This window comes from Ursus maritimus, unplaced genomic scaffold (assembly GCF_017311325.1).
Source record: "Ursus maritimus isolate PB19 unplaced genomic scaffold, ASM1731132v1 scaffold_13, whole genome shotgun sequence".
NCBI classification, from domain to species: domain Eukaryota; kingdom Metazoa; phylum Chordata; class Mammalia; order Carnivora; family Ursidae; genus Ursus; species Ursus maritimus.
The window spans coordinates 40,158,072-40,176,645 of NW_024423675.1; the positions used below are offsets into that span (position 1 = coordinate 40,158,072).

Genomic DNA, 18,574 nt, shown 5'->3' on the forward strand with positions numbered 1-18,574 from the left:
TCCACGCCCTCGGATAGGGGGTACTTTTCATTCTGTATGCGGTGGGGTGGGGGAGGACTACCTATTCTAGGTAGGCGAACCCCCTAGCCTAAAATGAGTAAAATGTATTTCCATTAAGGTAAGAAAGGAAGCTTATATAGACACAGAAAAGATAGGAGGCCACCTTACCGTCACCATCACAACTTGCGGGCACCTGCACACACACACACACACACACACACACGCACACACACACGCACAGAGGCTTCCCTTATCTTCACCTTATTTACTATTCGGAAACAGTTAACGTTTAAGGCCTGCAAAATTCTTGATTTGGGACCAACATAAAATTTAAAAGACTACTGAGTTACCATCTTGTTTCAGGCATCGTGAATTTAAAGATGAATAAGCCCCATCCAGCCTCAAGTAGCATACCTCCATCTAGCGGGTAACACAAACACCTGTAAATAATTTATTATGATGCAATGAGTTCTGTAATAGAAACATATTGTAAGAACGCTTTACTTTGGCTAAGTGACGCCAGGATGGCTCCCTGAGGAAGAGATGTTATCTTGGGTATTGAAGTTTATGCAAAAATTCCTTAGGTAGGTAAGAAGAGTCTTTAGAGCCGTTCAAAACAGAAGGATTAGTTCTAGCCCACCTTCCTTCAAGTGGCTTTCCAGAATTTTTATTATCTAACCCCCACTAGCTTCTCCAATTTCATGTTACTCTACGTTCCCTCTCCAATCTAACATCAAACCATAAAGGAGAAAATTTTTTGAATTATTTCTTTGATGATTACATTTCCTTTTTTGTTCTTTCTTTCTGGACTGCTCCTTATGCAGATATTGGGTCATCTAGACTGGCCCTCTTACTTATTATTCTTTCTCTCTTCTACTCTTTATCTCTTACTGTTCTTGGTCCATCTTGTAGGGATTTCCCCCAACTTTATCTTCCAGTCCTTCAGCTGAGTTTTTAATTTCTATTGTCATTTATTTCTCTCTATCCCCATTCCCATCCCCTGCATCAGCAATCATTCTTGCATTTTTTTTAATGATTTTTTATTTATTTGACAGAGAGAGAGACAGCCAGTGAGAGAGGGAACACAAGCAGGGGGAGTGGGAGAGGAAGAAGCAGGCTTCCCAGGAGAGGAGCCTGATGTGGGGCTCGATCCCAGAACACCAGGATCACGCCCTGAGCCAAAGGCAGACGCTTAACGACTGAGCCACCCAGGCACCCCTGCATGTTTTTTTTTTAATTTTATTTTTAAGTAATCTCTACACCCAGCATGGAGCTCAAACTTACAACCCCAAGATTAAGAGTTGCAAGCTCTACCCAGTGAGCCTGCCGGACTTGCCATTCTTGCATATTTAATACAAGTCTTTTTGCTTGTATATATCTTCATAAAATGTATACTCTTATTTTGCATCCATTTTTCATTTATATAAAGTGTATTGTGGTATATATTCATATTCCTAACTTTCTCTCCACTTCTATCCTCTACCTCACATGATCAATGTGACAGGCAAAAATATTATCATATTAGTTTTCTGGGATTGCTGTGACAAATTACCACAAACTGGGTGCCTTAAAACAACAGCCTGAAGGCCAGACGTTCAACATCAATTTCACTGAGCCAAAGTCCAAAATGATCTTCTCATCTCAAGATATTTAACTTAATCACATCTGCATGGACTCTTCTTTCAAATAAGGTAACAAGTTTCAGGGATTGGGATGTTAATATACCTTTGGGAGTCACTATTAGCCTACCACAAGTATCCATTCTTTGAAGTTTTATATACTCATCATAAACATATGGAAACTATGGAAACTTTTTTTTTTTTTTTTTTTTACAAACTAAAGTGGAATATTTTGTTTAAATTCTACTTCCTCAGGGAAGCTCATCCTTGGAGGATCTTTTTATTGGATATAGAAATATGGGAAGAGAGGTGTTATCTTTCAGCCTCTTCAGAACATGGTTCTACTATCTTTGGTTGCTATAATTCCTCAAGAGAAATCAGTATAATTTTGAATGTTACATATCTTTTTATTGTCCTGGATGCTTTTTGGAATTTTCTCTTTGAGTTTCAATAGTTCACTTATATGTGTCTAGGTATGTGTGTAGTTTTTTTTCAAGTTTTTATTTAAATTCTAGTTAGTTAACATACAGTATAATTTTGGTTTCAGGAGTAGAATTTGGTGATTCATCACTTGCATGTAATACCCAGTGCTCATTACAAGTGCCCTCCTTAATACTAATCATCCATTTAGCCCATCCCCTACCTGCCTCCCCTCCATCAACCCTTGATTTGTTCTCTCTAGCGAAGAATCTTTTATGGTTTGCTTCTCTTTTTTTTTTTTTTCTTCCCCTATGTTCATCTATCTACTTTGTTTCTTAAATTGCACATATGAATGAAATCATATGTTATTTGTCTTTCTCTGACTGACTTATTTCTCTTAGCGTAATACCCTCTAGCTCCATCCACATCATTGCAAATGGTAAGATTTCATTCTCTTGATGGCTGAGTAATATTCCATCATATATCATCTCTCTATATATATATATGTGTGTATATATGTATATATGTATATGTATATATGTATGTATGTGTGTGAATATATCTATATCTATATCTATAGATATCTATATCTATATCTATATCTATATCTCACACCTTCTTTATCCATTCATCAGTAATGAACATTTGGGCTCTTTCCATAGTTTGGCTATTGTTGATAATGCTGCTATAAACATCAGGGTGTGTGTGCCCCTTCAAATCAGTAGTTTTGTATCCTTTGGGTAAATATCTAGTAGTGCAATTGCTGGATCGTAGGGTAGTTCTATTTTTAGCTTTTTGAGGCAGCTCCATACCGTTTTCCAGAGTGGCTGTACCAATTAGCATTCCCACCAACCATGTAGGAGGGTTCCCCTTTCTCCACATCCTCGCCAACATCTGTTGTTTCCTATGTTATTAATTTTAGCCATCCTGACAGGTGTGACGTGGTAGTCTCCTCGTGGTTTTGATTTGCATTTCCCTGATGATGAGTGATGTTGAGCATCTTTTCACGTGTCTGTTAAGCATCTGGATGTCTTCTTTGGAAAAATGTCTGTTCATGTCTTCTGCCCATTTCTTAACTGGATTCTTTGTTTTTTGGGTGTTGAGTTTGGTAAGTTCTTCATAGATTTTGGATACTACCCCTTTATCAGATATATCATTTGCAAATATCTTCTCCCATTCCATAGGTGGTCTTTTAGTTCTATTGATTGTCTTCTTCACTGTGCAGAAGCTACTTATCTTCATGAAGTCCCAATAGTTCACTTTTGCTTTTATTTCCCTTACCTCTGGAGACATGTCTAGCAAGAAGTTGCTGTGGCCAAGTTCAAAGAGGTTGCTAGCTGTGTTTTCATTTGGGATTTTGGTGGTTTCCTGTCTCATATTTAGGTCTTTCATCCATTTTGAGTTTATTTTTGTGTGTGGTTTAAGGATGTGGTCCAGTTTCATTCTCCTGCATGTAGCTGTCCAGTTTTTCCAAAACCATTTGTTGAAGGGACTGTCTTTTTTCCACTGGATATTCTTTCCTGCTTTGCCAAAGATTAACTGACCATATAGTTGTGAGTCCATTTCTGGGTTTTCTATTCTGTTCCACTGATCTATGTTTCTGTTTTGTGTCAGTACTATACTGTCTTGATGACTATAGCTTTGTAATGTAATTTGAAGCCCAGAACTGTGATGCCTCCATGTTTGCTTTTTCTTTTTCAAGATTGCTTTGGCTATTCAGGGTCTTTTGTGGTTCCATACAGATTTAGGATTGTTTATTCTGGCTGTGTGAAAAATGCTGATGCTCTTTTGATAGGGATTGCATTAAATGTGTAGATCGCTTTGGGTAGTATGGACATTTTAACAATATTTATTCTTCCAATCCATGACCATGGAATATTTTTCCATTTCTTTGTGTCCTTTTAAATTTCTTTCATAAGTGTTCTATAGTTTTCAGAGTATGGAACTTTTACTAATTTGGTTAGGCTTATTCCTAGGTATCTTATGGATTTGGGGGCAATTGTAAATGGAACAATTCCTTGGTTTCTCTTTCTGCTGCTTCATTATTGGTGTATAGAAATGCATCCAATTTCTGTACATTTATTTTATATCCTGCAACTTTGCTGAATTCTTTTTTTTTTTTTAAAGATTTTATTTATTTATTTGACAGAGATAGAGACAGCCAAAGAGAGAGGGAACACAAGCAGGGGAAGTGGGAGAGGAAGAAGCAGGCTCATAGTGGAGGAGCCTGATGTGGGGCTTGATCCCGTAACGCCGGGATCACGCCCTGAGCCGAAAGCAGACGCTTAACCGCTGTGCCACCCAGGCGCCCCAACTTTGCTGAATTCTTTTATTAATTCTAGTAATTTTTTGGTGAAGTCTTTGGGTTTTCTACATAGAGTATCATGTCATCTGCAAATAGTGAAAGTTTGACTTCTTCCTTGCCGATATGGATGCTTTTTATTTCTTTTTGTTGTCTGATTGCTGAGGCTAGGACTTCCAGTACCATGTTAAATAACAATGGTGAGAGAGAACATCCTTGTCTTGTTCTTGACTGTAGAGGAAAAGCTCTCAGTTTTTCCTCATTGAGGATCATATTAGCTATGGGTCTTTCATATATGCCCTTTTATGATGTTGAGGTGTGTTCCCTCTATACTTACTGTTTTGAGTGTTTTTATCAAGAATAGATTCTGTATTTTGTCAATTGCTTTTCCTGCATCTATTGGGAGGATCATAGGTTCTTATCCTTTCTTTTATTAATGTGGTGTGTCATGTTGATTCATTTGCAAATATTGAACCACCCCTGCAGCCCAGGAATAAATCCCACTTGATCATGGTAAATAATTCTTTTAATGTACTGTTGGATTTGACTTACTAGTATCTTGTTGAGGATTTTTTTGTATCCATGTTTATCAGGGATATTGGCCTGTAATTCTCTTTAGTAGGATCTTTGTCTGGTTTTGGAATCAAGGTAATGCTGGCCTTGTAGAATGAGTTTGGAAGTTTTCCTTCCATTTCTATTTTTTGGAACAGTTTGAGAAGAGTAGGTATTAACTCTTCTTTAAATGTCTGGTAGAATTCCTCTGGGAAGCCATCTGGCCCTGGACTTTTGTTTGTTGGGAGATATTTGGTTACTGATCCAATTTCTTTGCTGGTTAGGTCTGCTCAAATTTTCTATTTCTTCCTGTTTCAGTTTTGATAGTTTGTAGGTTTCTAGGAATTTGTCCATTTCTTCAAGATTGCCCAGTTTGTTGGCATATAATTTTTCATAATGTACTCTTATTATAATTGTTCATATTTCTGTGATGTTGGTTGTGATCTCTCCTCTTTCATTCATGATTTTATTTATTTGGGTTCTTTTCTTTTCTTTTTGTTAAATCTGGCTAGGGGGTTATCAATTTTATTAATTCTTTCAGAGAACCAGCTCTTAGTTTCATTGATCTGTTCTACTGGGTTTTTTAAAAATTTCTATCATTTATTTTTGCTCTAATCTTTATTATTTCCCTTCTTCTGCTGGCTTTCGGTTTTATTTCCTGTTCTTTTACTAGCTCCTTTAGGTGTAAGGTGAGGTTGTATATTTTCAACTATAATTTGCTCAAATAAACCTTCTGCCCCCTCTTTCCCTCTTTTCGTCTTCTGGGACTCCTATGATTCAAATGTTATTATGCTTTACGGAGTTGTTGAGTTCCCTAATCTACATCTGTGATCCAATATTTTTCTTTCCCTGTTCTTTTCGGCTTCATTATTTTCCATAATTTTATCGTCTGTATCACTTATTTGTTCCTCGGCTTCTTCTATCCTTGTCATCATTACATCCAGTCAGTTCTGCACTTCAGTTACAGCAGTTTTTAGTTGTGGCCTGTCCAGTTTTTAGGTCTTTTATCTCTGCAGTAAGGGTCTCTCTGGTTTCTTCTACACTTTTCTCAAGCCCAGCTAGTGTCCTTGTGATTGTTGTTTTAATTCTGGTTCAGGAATATTACTTATATCTATTTTGATTAGCTCCCTGACTGTGATCTCTTCTTACTCTTTCTTTTGGGATGAATTACTCCATCTTGGCATTTTGTGTAGGTGTCTATCTTTTGTGTGTTAGGAAGGCCTGTGCCTGGTCCTATTTCCACGAGAGCTGAAGTTCTACAACACTCTATGATCAGTAGACGTGGTGTGTGTAGTGGGGTTATGCTGGTCTTCTGGGGGAGGGGCCTGTTGCTGCTCTGGCTCTCAGTCACACTTGCCCTATTAAAAAAGGCATTTGCAGAGCATAGGGATGCAGGGCTTGATCTAAGTGGCTCAAGCCTCCGCTCTGTGAACTGTGCTGCTCGCTGAAGTCCTTGTGTGTTAATGGGAGGGGTGAAAAATGGCATTTGCCCATTCTCTTCCCCAGAGAGGGGAGTTCACAACTGTGACTGTGTAGGAAACCCCCACAGAAAAGTGAACAATCTCCCTCCTGGGTCCCAAGCATCCGTCAGATCCTTGCCTTGACCTTGTCTGTGTCTGCACTGTCCCCCACCCCTGGTGGTAGCGCAGTTCTCCTCTGTTTTATCTCAGGTATATGGCTGGGTTTCAAACCTCCAAATTTTAGGGACTGAACATGGTTTGGACCCATGATCCTGTGATCCTGTGAACCTGAGATTCTCTGGGGGAGGATCTTGCCCTGCTGTGGTTTGTCCCAGAATAGCAGTCACAGGACTGCACAAGGGCTTGGAGTTTATGCTAAAGCACAGCAAAAAGCTGGCATCTGGGTTAGCTGCCCTCAGATGCCTCTTCTTGTATGCCAACGAATGGGACAGTTCAGTGGAGCCCTCCCACTCATTTGTTCCCTGAGAGGCAATGCCACCTCTCCCAAATGTACTCCAAGAAGGGGAACTATCTCTCCAGGCATGACCCAGGGGATCCTTGGATGCTTCCAGTCCCTTACCTCTGACTTCCATCTCCTTCAGAGGAGCACTGCTGTGCCCACCAGGCTTTACCCTGGTGATGTTGCGGACTTCTAAAACTTCAGACTTTCATCTCTGCTGCTTGTAAAAACTTGCTACAATCAGCCCCTCTCATTTTCCTAGCCATTGGTTTTGGGGAAGTGCTTTACTTATGCAATCCCCCACATGCTGTTTTTTGTTTTTTGTTTCTTTCTCTCTCTCTCTCTCCTCTCTCTGTGGTCAGGGCTCCCTCCTCTCCATAGCACCCATGGTTCTTTTCTCCTCCAAATCACATCCCTGCACCTCCTACCTTCCATGATGTGGCCTCTTTTCTCCCTCTAGTTGTACAGGTAGTTCTCTCAGTCCTCAGATTGATTTCCTGGATGTTTGGAATGATTTGATAATTATCTAGTTGTGTTCAAGGGAAGAGGCAAGCATAAGGTCCTTCTACTCCTCCACCATCTTAACTCCTCCTTCTGTACTTGTATTTATACTTCTTGGGGTTCACTGAGCTTCTTGAATCTGTAAATGTATGTGTTTCATGAAATTTTGGAAGCTTTTGGACATGATTTTTTCAAATATTTTTTCTATCTCATTCTTTGTCTTCTTCTGGCATTCCAATTGTGTATGTTAGGAATATGCATTTAATTATATGTATGTTAGATTTTTTATTTTGTCCCACAGATCATTGCAGCTCTATTCACTCTTTTCAGTTCAGTAGTTTTTCTCTGTGTTCTTCATGTTGGGTAATTTCAGACTGATCTAGCTTAAAATTCACTGAGTCCTTCTTTTGTCATCTTCAGTCTACTGCTAGCCCTTCCAATAAATTTCTTACATTTTATTTTTTAATTCTCAGATTTCTATTTGATCCTCTTTTATAGTTTATGCTTTTTCTATTTGCTCATTATGATAATTTTTTTTACATTCTTGAGCACATTTTAATAGCTGCTTTGAAATTCTGCTAATTTTAACTTTGATTTCCACATTGCCTTTTCTCTTGCGCAAGAGTCATGTTTTCCTGTTTCTTAGTATATATAATAATTTTATATCATATCAAGGATCATGAGTAATACATTGCACAGATTTCTGGATTCTGTTGTTAGCTTTCAAATAATATTGATTAAAAAAAATGTCATCAAGGGTTAACCTGCCTTAAGACTTTATATCTGTTTCCCCAGTAGGAAGCAGCTGAAATTGCTGTGTATTTGTTTAGCCTTCACTACATTGCTAAGAATCTGCCCCATACATGTGTAGTTCAAGAGCCAGCCAGAGATTTAGATAGAGTTAATATATAGAATAGTCGTCTTCCTTTTTCAGAGTCTCTCCTTTCTGGGATTTTCCCCAACCTTCCATTTCCTGTAGCTGTGGTTGCTCTAAAGTCTGCCCTCTGGTTTTCCAAGAAATAAAACAAAATTTTGACAATCAGTTGCCCCATGTGGCACTGACAGTGGTCTGCCCTTATAGTAGAAGCCATAAAAATTGGAGTTTAGCCACTGCCATTCTTTTTTTCAAGCATTGATCAGCATCCAAACCCTCCCTCCCCCAGTTCTACTTTTGTCTTTAGGTAGTTGTTTTAAAATTTTTTAAGTTTACATTTGTTATCTGCAATATAGTTAGTCTTGCAGAAGCTCCCAGTAGTTGTGTTGTATTTTATTATATGCTGGATTGGGTGAAAAATCTCTATATAGTCAGTTTGAGAAGCACTGCCTTACGAGACTTTTCATGAGCTCCTATAACCAAGATCCCTAGAACCATCCTGTTTCTATCATTCCTCAAACCTGATTGCTCAGCAAACCCTTTAATTTTCTGAGCCATCCAATAGCTTATCAGTAGATTCATTTTTTTTTTAATGTTGGCCATAGGTCATTCAGTTGTATGCAAAGAACTATAATTGATACAGTATTATCCAAATTTTCTACGATGAACATGCTTTCTTATCCTAATATATCTAATATCTTATCCTAAATATTTTATATAAGGATAAGAAAGCAACAACTGTCAGTTACAAATAAAGAGATCATCTATAACTTGGATACACACGAGGAAAGTTGGCATCAGCTATAACTCAGTGTCATGTGCTGAAGTCATATGATATCAGAAAATGAATACAGCAGACCCCATAAGTGTTCAGCATTTACTAGAAGTTAAAATTATTGTTGCAAAATAATAGCATAGAATGTCCAAACCAAAAGAGTCTTTAAAAGCATCTCATTCAATTCCCCACTACATATTGTAGATGAAGCACTTGAGGATAAGAGACTAGAAGTATTTTGACCAAGGCTATAGAGTCAGAAAATGATAGAGAGGAGAGTTGACATAAAGACTTCTTGAATCGTCAGTCTGCCCTCTAACTTCATCGGCGGGGTTAGAACTGGTTAGGTGACTAGGACTTTTTTCTGTCTTCAATGTAGTTCTATTCTAAGGACAGGAGTGGTCCTAGTTTTACTCCAAGGTGTCTCTAAGAAAACTGCAGTTATCAAACACATTTTATAGCATCAGGACCCATTTTTCAAAGAAATGTTACACAGGTAACAGCAGAAGTAGTCTAGAGAAAGCAGCATTGGGGTCTGGAGTCCTACACACTCAGGTCCCCCTTGTATCACAAGTGAATACATTTGATGTGAATTTAGGGTTTGCTCTATTGGCCACTACTTTTTTTTTTTTTTTCATTTATAAATTACCCGTGTTGCTAGTTTATAATTAGTTTATTCATAAATCTTAAGTATTATCTCCAATTATCTTCCTCAGTATGTTTAGTTCCCACAAATTCTGAATTTGCACTGTAGCAAGCAGCTACAGCACCCAAAGAGCTCTGGGGAGCATCTGGTAGCAATAACAAGGACCGAGAAAACATTCTTAGTAAGACTTATGAAAACTTTGGGGCACCTGGGTGGCTCAGTCGGTTAGGTGGCTGCCTTCGGCTCAGGTCATGATCCCAGAGTCCTGCGATTGAGCCCCACATTGGGCTCCTTGCTCAGTGGGGAGCCTGCTTCTCCCTCTGCCTGCTGCTCCCCCTGCTTGTGCTCTCTCTCCTGTCCAATAAATAATAAATAAAATCTTTAAAAAAAACTTTAAAAAGTTAGATGAGAATCACACCAAACCCTCAAAGTACGTCAGCTATTAATGTAGGCTTCATACTCTGCTTTTCAATCATCTAGCCCCATTCTCTCCTATAACCATCTCCCCCCTAATAAACTAGGTTTCCAATGAAAGGCTTTACATATTAACTTTACAAGCTATGACCACATGTCTTTATTAATTATTGCATTCTTATTCATCTTGTTTCTTATTTTCTTTTTCATTTTCTTCCCTCTTACCAACTTTTCTTTCTCCTTTGATTCTTCCCTTGATATAATAGGATTCTATCTTCTTTGGCCTAAACCTCTCTTCAGCTACAACTAATTTTCTGCAGTATGTTTAAAACCAAATGTTACATAAGCCAAGACTAGACCTATATGATCCTGAGCTGCAGCAGATTTCCTGAGTTTTCTCCTATTTCTTACCTCCCATTTCCATTCATTGGATTTCTTTTCTATCCCCAAAGGTAGGGACATTTAAAAAGTTTTCAAATTAAATGCAGTTTTCTTTTAAACGCGGTTTTCTAGGATGCCCCAAACCTCCCACTAACTGCCAAGAGATGTTAATTTATCTTGCTCTAGTTCTGTAGTTACTGTAGTTTTCAACATGGCTTTCTCTTAGGTTTGCTATCTACCCAGTTGTTTCTTTAAACTTATTTATTCAATGTGTTCACTCAGTACACATTAGTTTAGTGATTCCAATACGCAAGTTACTGTACTAAGTGCTGGGCGGTTTAGGGCAAGAGAAAGTAATACTTAAGAATCTATCTATCTATCTATCTATCTACCTACCTATATATATTTTTTAAAGATTTTATTTATTTATTTGATGAGAGAGAGAGTGTACAAGCAAGGAGCAGTAGGCAGAGGGAGATGGAGAGGGAGTAGCAGCCTCCCCACTGAGCAAGGAGCAGACCTGGGGCTCGATCCCAGAACCCTGGGATCATGACCTGAGCCGAAGGCAGACACTTAACTGACTGAGCCATCCAGGCACCCCTCCATATATTTTCATATGAAGTTCTCTATAAGATAAATAACTACATCCACAGGCACAGTGGTAAACACTTTAAATAAACATCCTATTTAATCCTCACAAAGTTTTATAGTATTATCATGATTTTGCTGGCTCAGAAAAGTAAGTAATTTGTCCAAGGCCACAAAGTGAGCTGAAATTTGAACTCAGCTCAGCTGGTCCCCATCACTTCAAGACATAAAATCTTTAATGGGCCCTGGGCCAGCTTCTCTTCCCAGCTCTGGTCTTCCAAGTAAGCTTGTGGTGGTTTAACTCAAAGATCTTTTCTATCATTTAATCTGTCCTACATCTCTTCTTCTGACATCTATCATAGGCTGAATTGTGTTCCCCCAAAATACATATGTTCGAGTCCTAACCCCCTGCACCTCATATCAAAACCCTATCTGGAGGGTTGTTCTGATGTAATTAGTTAAGATGAGGTCATACCAGAGTAGGGTGGGCCCTTAATACAAGGTAACTAGTATCCTTGGGGCGCCTGGGGCGCTCAGTCAGTTAAACATCTGCCTTCTGCTCTGGCCATGATCTCAGATCCTGTCGGCAGCCTCCCTGCTCAGCCAGGAGTCTATTTCTCCCTCTTCCTCTGCCCCCCCCCCCCACACCGCTTGTGCTCTCTCTCTCTCTCTCAAATAAATAAAATCTTTTTAAAAAAGTTAGCTAGTATCCCTATGAAAAAAGAAAAATTTGGACACAGACAGGGAGAACATGGAATGTGAAGATGGAATTATGCTGCCACAGCCAAGGAACACCAAGATTTCTGGCAAACCTCCAGAATTTAGGAGGAAGGAATGAGCAGATTCCCCCTCACAGCTTAGAAAGAACCAACCCTGCAGACGCCATGATTTCAGACTACTTGCCTTCAGAACCGCACGACAATACCTTCCTGTTGTTTTAAGTCACCCAGGTTTTGATACTTTGTTATGGCAGCTGTAGCAAACTACTAAAATATCTAAACGTAGATCCGGAATTTCTACTGCTCTCTTTTTCTGCCTAACACTGCAATATTCCCTGTCCCATCTATCCAACTTTTTATAGCACAATGAGGTGGAACCAGTTGCACTGTTCCCAATTTCAGATGTGAAGAGTTATCATTGAATTCTGTGATCATCCACATTTGGGCAATCATTCAATGGATGAAGGGTTGGAAGCATGAGCTTTGAAGTCCACTGGGCTCAAATAACCAGTTTCTGCATTTACTAGCTCTTGAGCAACCCTCTAAGCTTATTTCCTTACTTTGTTAAGGGAGGCTAATACCACCACTACCACACAGGGTCTCAAGGACAATCAAGGGAGAAAACATCATAGTTTAGCATATTAGTTGGCACATAGAAAGTGCTAAACAACACTTCTTATTATTTAATTTTCCTAAAACAAACTTTAGAATTTACCTTTCATGGGTATTTCAGAGGCACATTTGTGTACTTTCTGTAAGTATTATAATCTGCTGGTACAAGAGTGACTCTGGCCGTTAGTCTCTATTGTCTTCCACCTTTGGCAATCTCTAAAATGGAGAGGAGGTAAGCTTAAACAAGTGAACTAAGAAAATTTATATTAAAGAATCCTTGAATCACCACTGTGTCCTTTAAGTTCATTCCTAGGATTAGAAACAGCTATATACTAGACTTCAAAAAAAAAAAAAAATATATATATATATATAGAGAGAGAGAGAGAGAGAGAGAGAGAGAGTCTGGTTCTAAGGAAAGAGGTTTATAACTGATAGAACAGGTATTTATAAGGTGAAATATTAAAGTATAGGCCCATGATATTTGAGTCTACATAAAAGACTACCAACTGCTAGAAAACAGAAATCAGCAACATAAGCAAAAAGGTACTTAATTGTTTTCCCCCTGTATAAATACATTGTTTGGAAATGATTATTTTCCCCTTTTAAAAGGTTTCTTGAGTTTTTACCAAATTCTCTGCCTTCTCTCTAAGATTTGGGGTTTTTCTTGGGGGGGGGGTGGAGAGAAATCTAATATGAAACGTAATGCTTAGCACATTAACTTTAATTAACTTTAGACAATTAGAAATTGTTGAAACTACCACATTCTTTTTTGAGAATACAAGTGTGGTATGATAACTTTCAAAAAAGCCAAGGAGGCATCTGTGCCTTTACCCTACTCTCTCCTCCCCTTAGAATACCCTCTCCTTTTCTCTCACGCTCCCTGTTTGGAACCCTTTCATTTGTTGTTGTTCTTTTCCCATTTCAAACGTTGCCACAGACTCAAATCCATCTTTATCTTTCCACATCATCCCCACTCTCTAACCCCCCCTGCCACTTTGTATCTACCCTGTGGCATTTAGGTATTCTAATATTTAGTTCAAATCTTACTCCTACCACAACCGTGAGAGCGGCAGAAATAAATCTCATTCTTATAAACTCTGCAGCTTTCTTTTTTAAACAAAAGTTCAATAGGTTATTAAATCAACAAATAAGTGAGCAGCCTTTTAGGATGAGTTATGAATAGAAAGAAACAGCTCAACACTTTTAAATGAAAATCTGTGAGCATTCAAAAAGGTAAAAATGGGCTATATAAATTTAAGTTCCAGTATATCTCTGTTGTTCTGGTTAATTCCACACTCATGTTATCCATTTTTGTTTTCTTCACAGCACTCGTCTCACTGTATCCACGGTACCGGCACTTACCAAATGCCTAATTGCTGCTGACTGGCTTGGAGACTTGTCAGGAGAGGAAGTTAAAAAAAAAGAAGAAAGAAAGGAAGGAAGGAAGGGAGGAAGGAAGGAAGGAAGAAAAAGAGAGAGAGAGAAAGAGAGAAAGAAAGAATAGACTTTACCGAGAATACGCTGCCGTATTTCATATATTTGCGTTTTGAAATGGGGGTAGGAGAATGCCAATAAATACAAAATTCAAAATGTTGCTTCTAGTAAAAGTCAGAGTTCTAGGGTCCTCAGATTCCACTTCTAACTTCGCCAGTCCTGCATAGCAAAATTAATGCCGGATTTCTCAAAGACCACGTTCTCATCATTACATTCCGGATCCAGGTCCTGTGCCTGGCACATTGCTGGCGTTATAAACGCACCTACTGAATCCCGATCCGTGCGGGATTACAAATTTAGGAGACAATCTAGTGCTACAAACAAACAAACAGAACAAAAACAAAAACCAACTTCATTTAGAACCAACTACATTTGGAAACCGTAACCAACCACCTAAGGTTCCACTCTACTAACACACCGAAGGTAAAGTGAATTTACCACGTGCTTGGTATTGAAAACGTGCTGGCTTTCGTTTCACAACAAATGAGGATCACCGACAAAACGACACATTCTTAGACATTTAGAGTGACTCAGAAGTGAAGAGAAAGCGTGCCGCTCAGGAAGACCCAGTTAGTGGGATCGACAAAAAATTACAAGGCAGTGTGACAAAGGTTAAAACGGAGTTAGCGAAGAAGCGAAAGCTCCAGCGAGCTCACAACACAGCACAGAGGCGCGCTTGGCCCCCCTCGCGCTCCGTAGAACCAGCTCTCTGGGCCTCCGTAGACCACGCCTCCGGCGGGGAAGGACGGCATGAGGCTGCCCGCGTTGGTGCCTGTTGCGCGTGTCAATGAACGGCCTCTCAGAGTTAGAAGACTAGGAATACTCTTGTCTCAGAACCGCCTCAATCCGGAAACAGAAATTCTCGAGTCCCGGCACTATCAGAGCCGTCTCTTTCATGAAAGGGAGTGCACATGCGCATAGGGGTCCTGGGAAGCCCTTAAATACCGTCATGCGGGCGCGTACGATNTCTTTCCCTGCCGCCGCCGAGTCGTGCGGAGGCGGAGGCTTGGGGTGAGTTGAGCAAGGTGGGACTGATAGTTGTGCTTTTGCCGAGTTTGGCGGGGTTTGGTCTTTGGCTGAGCTATTTAGTCAACTGATTTTTTTTTTTTATTTGGTTTTGTATTACAGGGCAGTCAAGATTCGACTACGCTTGTAATCCACCGCCATGGCCGAGGAAGGGTGAGCTCAGGGTCGGGGTCGTGGTGCGGGGAGGGCGTGGGCAGCGGGCGGTGCGGGCTCAGGGTAGGCCGCGGCGCCCTAAGGGCACGTGATGTAATTTAATGATTATTGAGTCTAAGTCGTTAAGTGTTGTGTGGGGGGGATTTACCGATAGTTTTGACATTTATTTTAGCATTGCTGCTGGAGGTGTAATGGACGTTAATACTGCTTTGCAAGAGGTGCTGAAGACCGCCCTCATCCACGATGGCCTAGCACGTGGAATTCGCGAAGCTGCCAAAGCCTTAGACAAGTACGTGTATCAGTCTCAATACTGTGGGTTGTTGGAACCGGAACAAAACTACAGCCGAGGGAAGAAAGCGTGAAGTTCATGGTGTTAGCACAAAAGTTCTGAATGGCATCCGTCCTACAGGAAACCTAGGAAAAGGTATCAGATTCAGATCTATATAGCCCACAAACTCTGTGGGTTTCTGTTTGGAATGGGATGAGTATTTGATTTTTTTAAAGACTACAGTGTTTGAATGATGACTTAAATTGTCGGATACCCCTTCACTCTTTTAATGAGTGAAACATAACAGTCTGACAAACCTGTAGATGGTGGGGCTAATTTTACTGAAAAGGACAGATAGGAATCCTCCTTTGTCAGCTTGCAGAAATTGAACTGTCAAGTTAAACTAGGGGATTGCAAGCTAATGCTGCAGAAACACCTGGACTTTGAAATGAATTGAGAAAGTGGTAGCTGTAGAAATAAAAATATGGAATATTCGTAAATACATTCGTTTAGTTTCTGGGCCGGTTTGTTGGCAAAATAGCTACGTGCGTTAACTGTTCAAGAATTTCATAGCCAGAAAATTTAAGTTCGTTCAACTCAACTTTGGTGTAGATTGGCCACTTCAGTCCATCGGAGATAGCACTCTTGTTGGACGCCGTTCAGGTCCTGGTGTGACTGTTTGTACAATGCACTATGTACAATGGCAGTGCTGCACGTAACTAATTTTCTGGGCCAGTAACTGGTAACAACTCTAATAGTGGTCGTTTGTGTTTCACACAACAGCTTTTGAACGTGTGTGGCTTGCAAGGAAGGATGGTACTGCTTTGGCCACAAATTGGTAAACTAATTCTATATAAACTTAGTATTTTGGGGAGTTAACTGGAGGCTTGATTTTGTAGATGAACGAATCCATGCTCTTAACAGGTTCCTCAAACTGAAGTAGATGTATTCCCCAGGGGGGTGTTGCTTGTGTTTTGCCAGTGTAGTCATTGCAAAGGTAACTCCTTTGTAAAGTGACAAGAGTAGTAGATTCAGACCTGAGTTTTGGTTTATATTGCATTTTGCATTTCAGGCGCCAAGCCCATCTTTGTGTGCTTGCATCCAACTGTGATGAGCCTATGTATGTCAAGTTGGTGGAGGCCCTTTGTGCTGAGCACCAAATCAACCTAATCAAGGTAGGTTACCCATTTAATTTGATTATCTGAATTGTTAAGAGATACCTGAGTTTAATGAAAATTGAGCCAGTTAGGGTTATGTCTGGATAATGCTGTTGTATCCTATCAGTAGATTTTGTAAAGAAAGTGTTCTTGCTTTCTGGTGCTGTGAAAAACATCACATAGATTTGGTATCTTGGTCTGTGCTAAAGCTAGTTGCGGAAATGTTCTGTTCCTGCAGAATTAATTGTTAATTTTGGTGTTGGTACAGAACAGAAAGGAGGTAGAGTGCTTTCAGGTTATCTTGGTGCTGTACATGATGACAACTGGCTCCCTCTACTGAACTGCCATGAGGAAACTGCCATGTCACCCTATCTGACTACAGCTACCTTTCGAGTCTGATATGTTGTCCGTAGCATTAATGTCTGCTAATATGGTGTTGTGTTTATTTTATTTTTTTTAATTCTTTTCAATAGGTTGATGACAACAAGAAACTAGGGGAATGGGTAGGCCTCTGTAAAATTGACAGAGAGGGGAAGCCCCGTAAAGTGGTTGGTTGCAGTTGCGTGGTGGTTAAGGTAAGTCAGTGTTTATCTCTGGGATGAAGGTTGTGCGGGGAAGCTGCAGAATTCTGTGCTGGATTTTAATTGTTAAGAAAGTCAGGAATGTCCTAAAGAAGAAATGTGTGATTTTCAACATTTTAAAATCCCCTTTTCTGTCTTTGAGAAAAGGAAGATAGGCTGTAATGAAGCCAGCCAGTTAATCTGCTTACCTGAATGTGTTTCTGCAGAAATTTCAAAAACGCTGGCAATAGTAATGCCATGTTACGAGCCTTAAAGACATTGAAGTCCTTAAGGTCCCTGAAAATGGCTATAAGAGATTTTAATGATGGAAGCAGTTTCATAAGACAAGTAATTCTGTAAAGCTTCACCATAACTAGTGCTAACAACTTGGTAGAGTTTCTAAATGTTAATTAAAAAAATGGTTTTTATTATTTTTTTAGGACTATGGCAAAGAGTCTCAGGCGAAGGATGTCATCGAGGAATACTTCAAATGCAAGAAATGAACAAATAAACTTGGTTCTTGTTCCTCACCTCTGGTTTTTTTTGGGGAGGGGGGCAGTAGAATAAGATCTGTTAGCAGTAGACAAAAGATGATCGTTACAGAATTAGCAGAATAACTGGAAACATGCTGTTTGTCTCCTCCTGGTTTCTAAATGAAAGCCTACTCTAACCACTCAGTAACCAGTGTTGGCAACTGAAAACAGTATGACCTAGGTAAAGATAGCCTTACAGTGATTGTGACAGCCAGGGTTTCTTAGGTGCCGTTCGTCACAACCAAGACTAGACAGCTTGGGACCTGAAGAAATGGCCCGAGGTCAGTTAAGTGTGGATGTCACTTTGCAGTCTCGGAACTTGACAGCCGATTGAAAAAGCCGAACAAGTCGATAGAAAAGTACAAAGGTGGTCAGGATTGGATTTAGGCTGTGGGGTACAAAGTATAGGATGTCCGGGAGTGCTTATGGACATGCCCATTAGAAAAGGTCAGCGTGTCCATGGCATTTATTAACCTCCGGTGTTACTTAAGTGTTAAGCGTGGAAGCAGGTTATGCTTCTATATATATACATATATACACTCAAGTCTCAATCTTCACAGGGAGAGGCAGTGATGACCCATGTATTTCAGGCCTGGACCAAGTCGGTGCAAGCATGAATTAGGTAGGATTCATGGAAATGTAATCCAAATCCCTGCAAAATTGCTGCCAGAGGATGCTTTGAGTTTACCTACTCAAGTTTTCTAGTACTGCTGTGTAGTTATGGGAGCACAAGAAGCCGAGCTGGAGCCAGATCTGGTTTTGAATGTTCATTTGTATGGTGACTATTTTTCTTCGCATGTTAGGGATTTATAGGCTTAAGCCCTTCGTTAAAGCCATCCTTCGATACCGTGGCAACCTCTAGTGTCTCTAAAGGGTGCTTGTTCTCTGCATGCTATCTACTGTGGTGGAGTGAATGGCCTCAAAAGCTCTAGAACTAACCATAAAGCCTTATGGATTGTTTTCTTAGATACTGTACCCTGGGGCCCATCTACCATTAAATGTCAACCCAAGCTATCTGGCATTTCTAAGGAAAGGGCTTGCTATTTGCTTTGAATTCTGG

At 39.8% G+C, this 18,574-nt stretch overlaps 1 protein-coding gene, 1 long non-coding RNA gene and 3 other non-coding genes across 6 annotated transcripts; 4 read left to right on the top strand and 1 right to left on the bottom strand.

The window, feature by feature from the left end:
• Positions 1-9,065: 9,065 nt before the first annotated feature.
• On the bottom strand, positions 9,066-14,593 carry LOC103663391. The gene is made up of 3 exons (XR_568762.2): positions 14,256-14,593; positions 12,427-12,539; positions 9,066-9,963 (listed from the first exon to the last, which is right to left on the bottom strand). It is a non-coding gene; the product is annotated as an uncharacterized LOC103663391 (long non-coding RNA).
• A 131-nt stretch (positions 14,594-14,724) lies between these two features.
• RPS12 (ribosomal protein S12) lies at positions 14,725-17,511 on the top strand. Of its 2 annotated transcripts, none has more exons than XM_008691076.2 (6): positions 14,725-14,828; positions 14,946-14,996; positions 15,169-15,285; positions 16,337-16,439; positions 16,895-16,996; positions 17,422-17,511. In XM_008691076.2, exons 2-6 carry the CDS (start codon positions 14,983-14,985, stop codon positions 17,482-17,484), a joined length of 399 nt encoding a protein of 132 aa, XP_008689298.1. In that variant the 5' UTR covers positions 14,725-14,828; positions 14,946-14,982; the 3' UTR covers positions 17,485-17,511. The 2 variants fall into 2 exon arrangements, with proteins under 2 accessions (XP_008689298.1, XP_008689299.1); XM_008691077.2 differs by having other exon boundaries at positions 14,769-14,842.
• LOC121102348 lies at positions 15,509-15,581 on the top strand. Its single transcript, XR_005834465.1, has one exon. It is a non-coding gene; the product is annotated as a small nucleolar RNA SNORD101 (small nucleolar RNA).
• Positions 16,728-16,804, top strand: LOC121102353. The gene has a single exon (XR_005834470.1). It is a non-coding gene; the product is annotated as a small nucleolar RNA SNORD100 (small nucleolar RNA).
• On the top strand, positions 17,167-17,296 carry LOC121102352. The gene has a single exon (XR_005834469.1). It is a non-coding gene; the product is annotated as a small nucleolar RNA SNORA33 (small nucleolar RNA).
• Positions 17,512-18,574: the final 1,063 nt, after the last annotated feature.

Excerpts from the sequence above, each read along its gene's own strand:
- RPS12 (XM_008691076.2), top strand. Across the intron at positions 15,286-16,336 it reads GCTGCCAAAGCCTTAGACAA|GCGCCAAGCCCATCTTTGTG; the intron begins GTACGTGTATCA and ends TTTGCATTTCAG. Across the intron at positions 16,997-17,421 it reads GCAGTTGCGTGGTGGTTAAG|GACTATGGCAAAGAGTCTCA; the intron begins GTAAGTCAGTGT and ends TTATTTTTTTAG.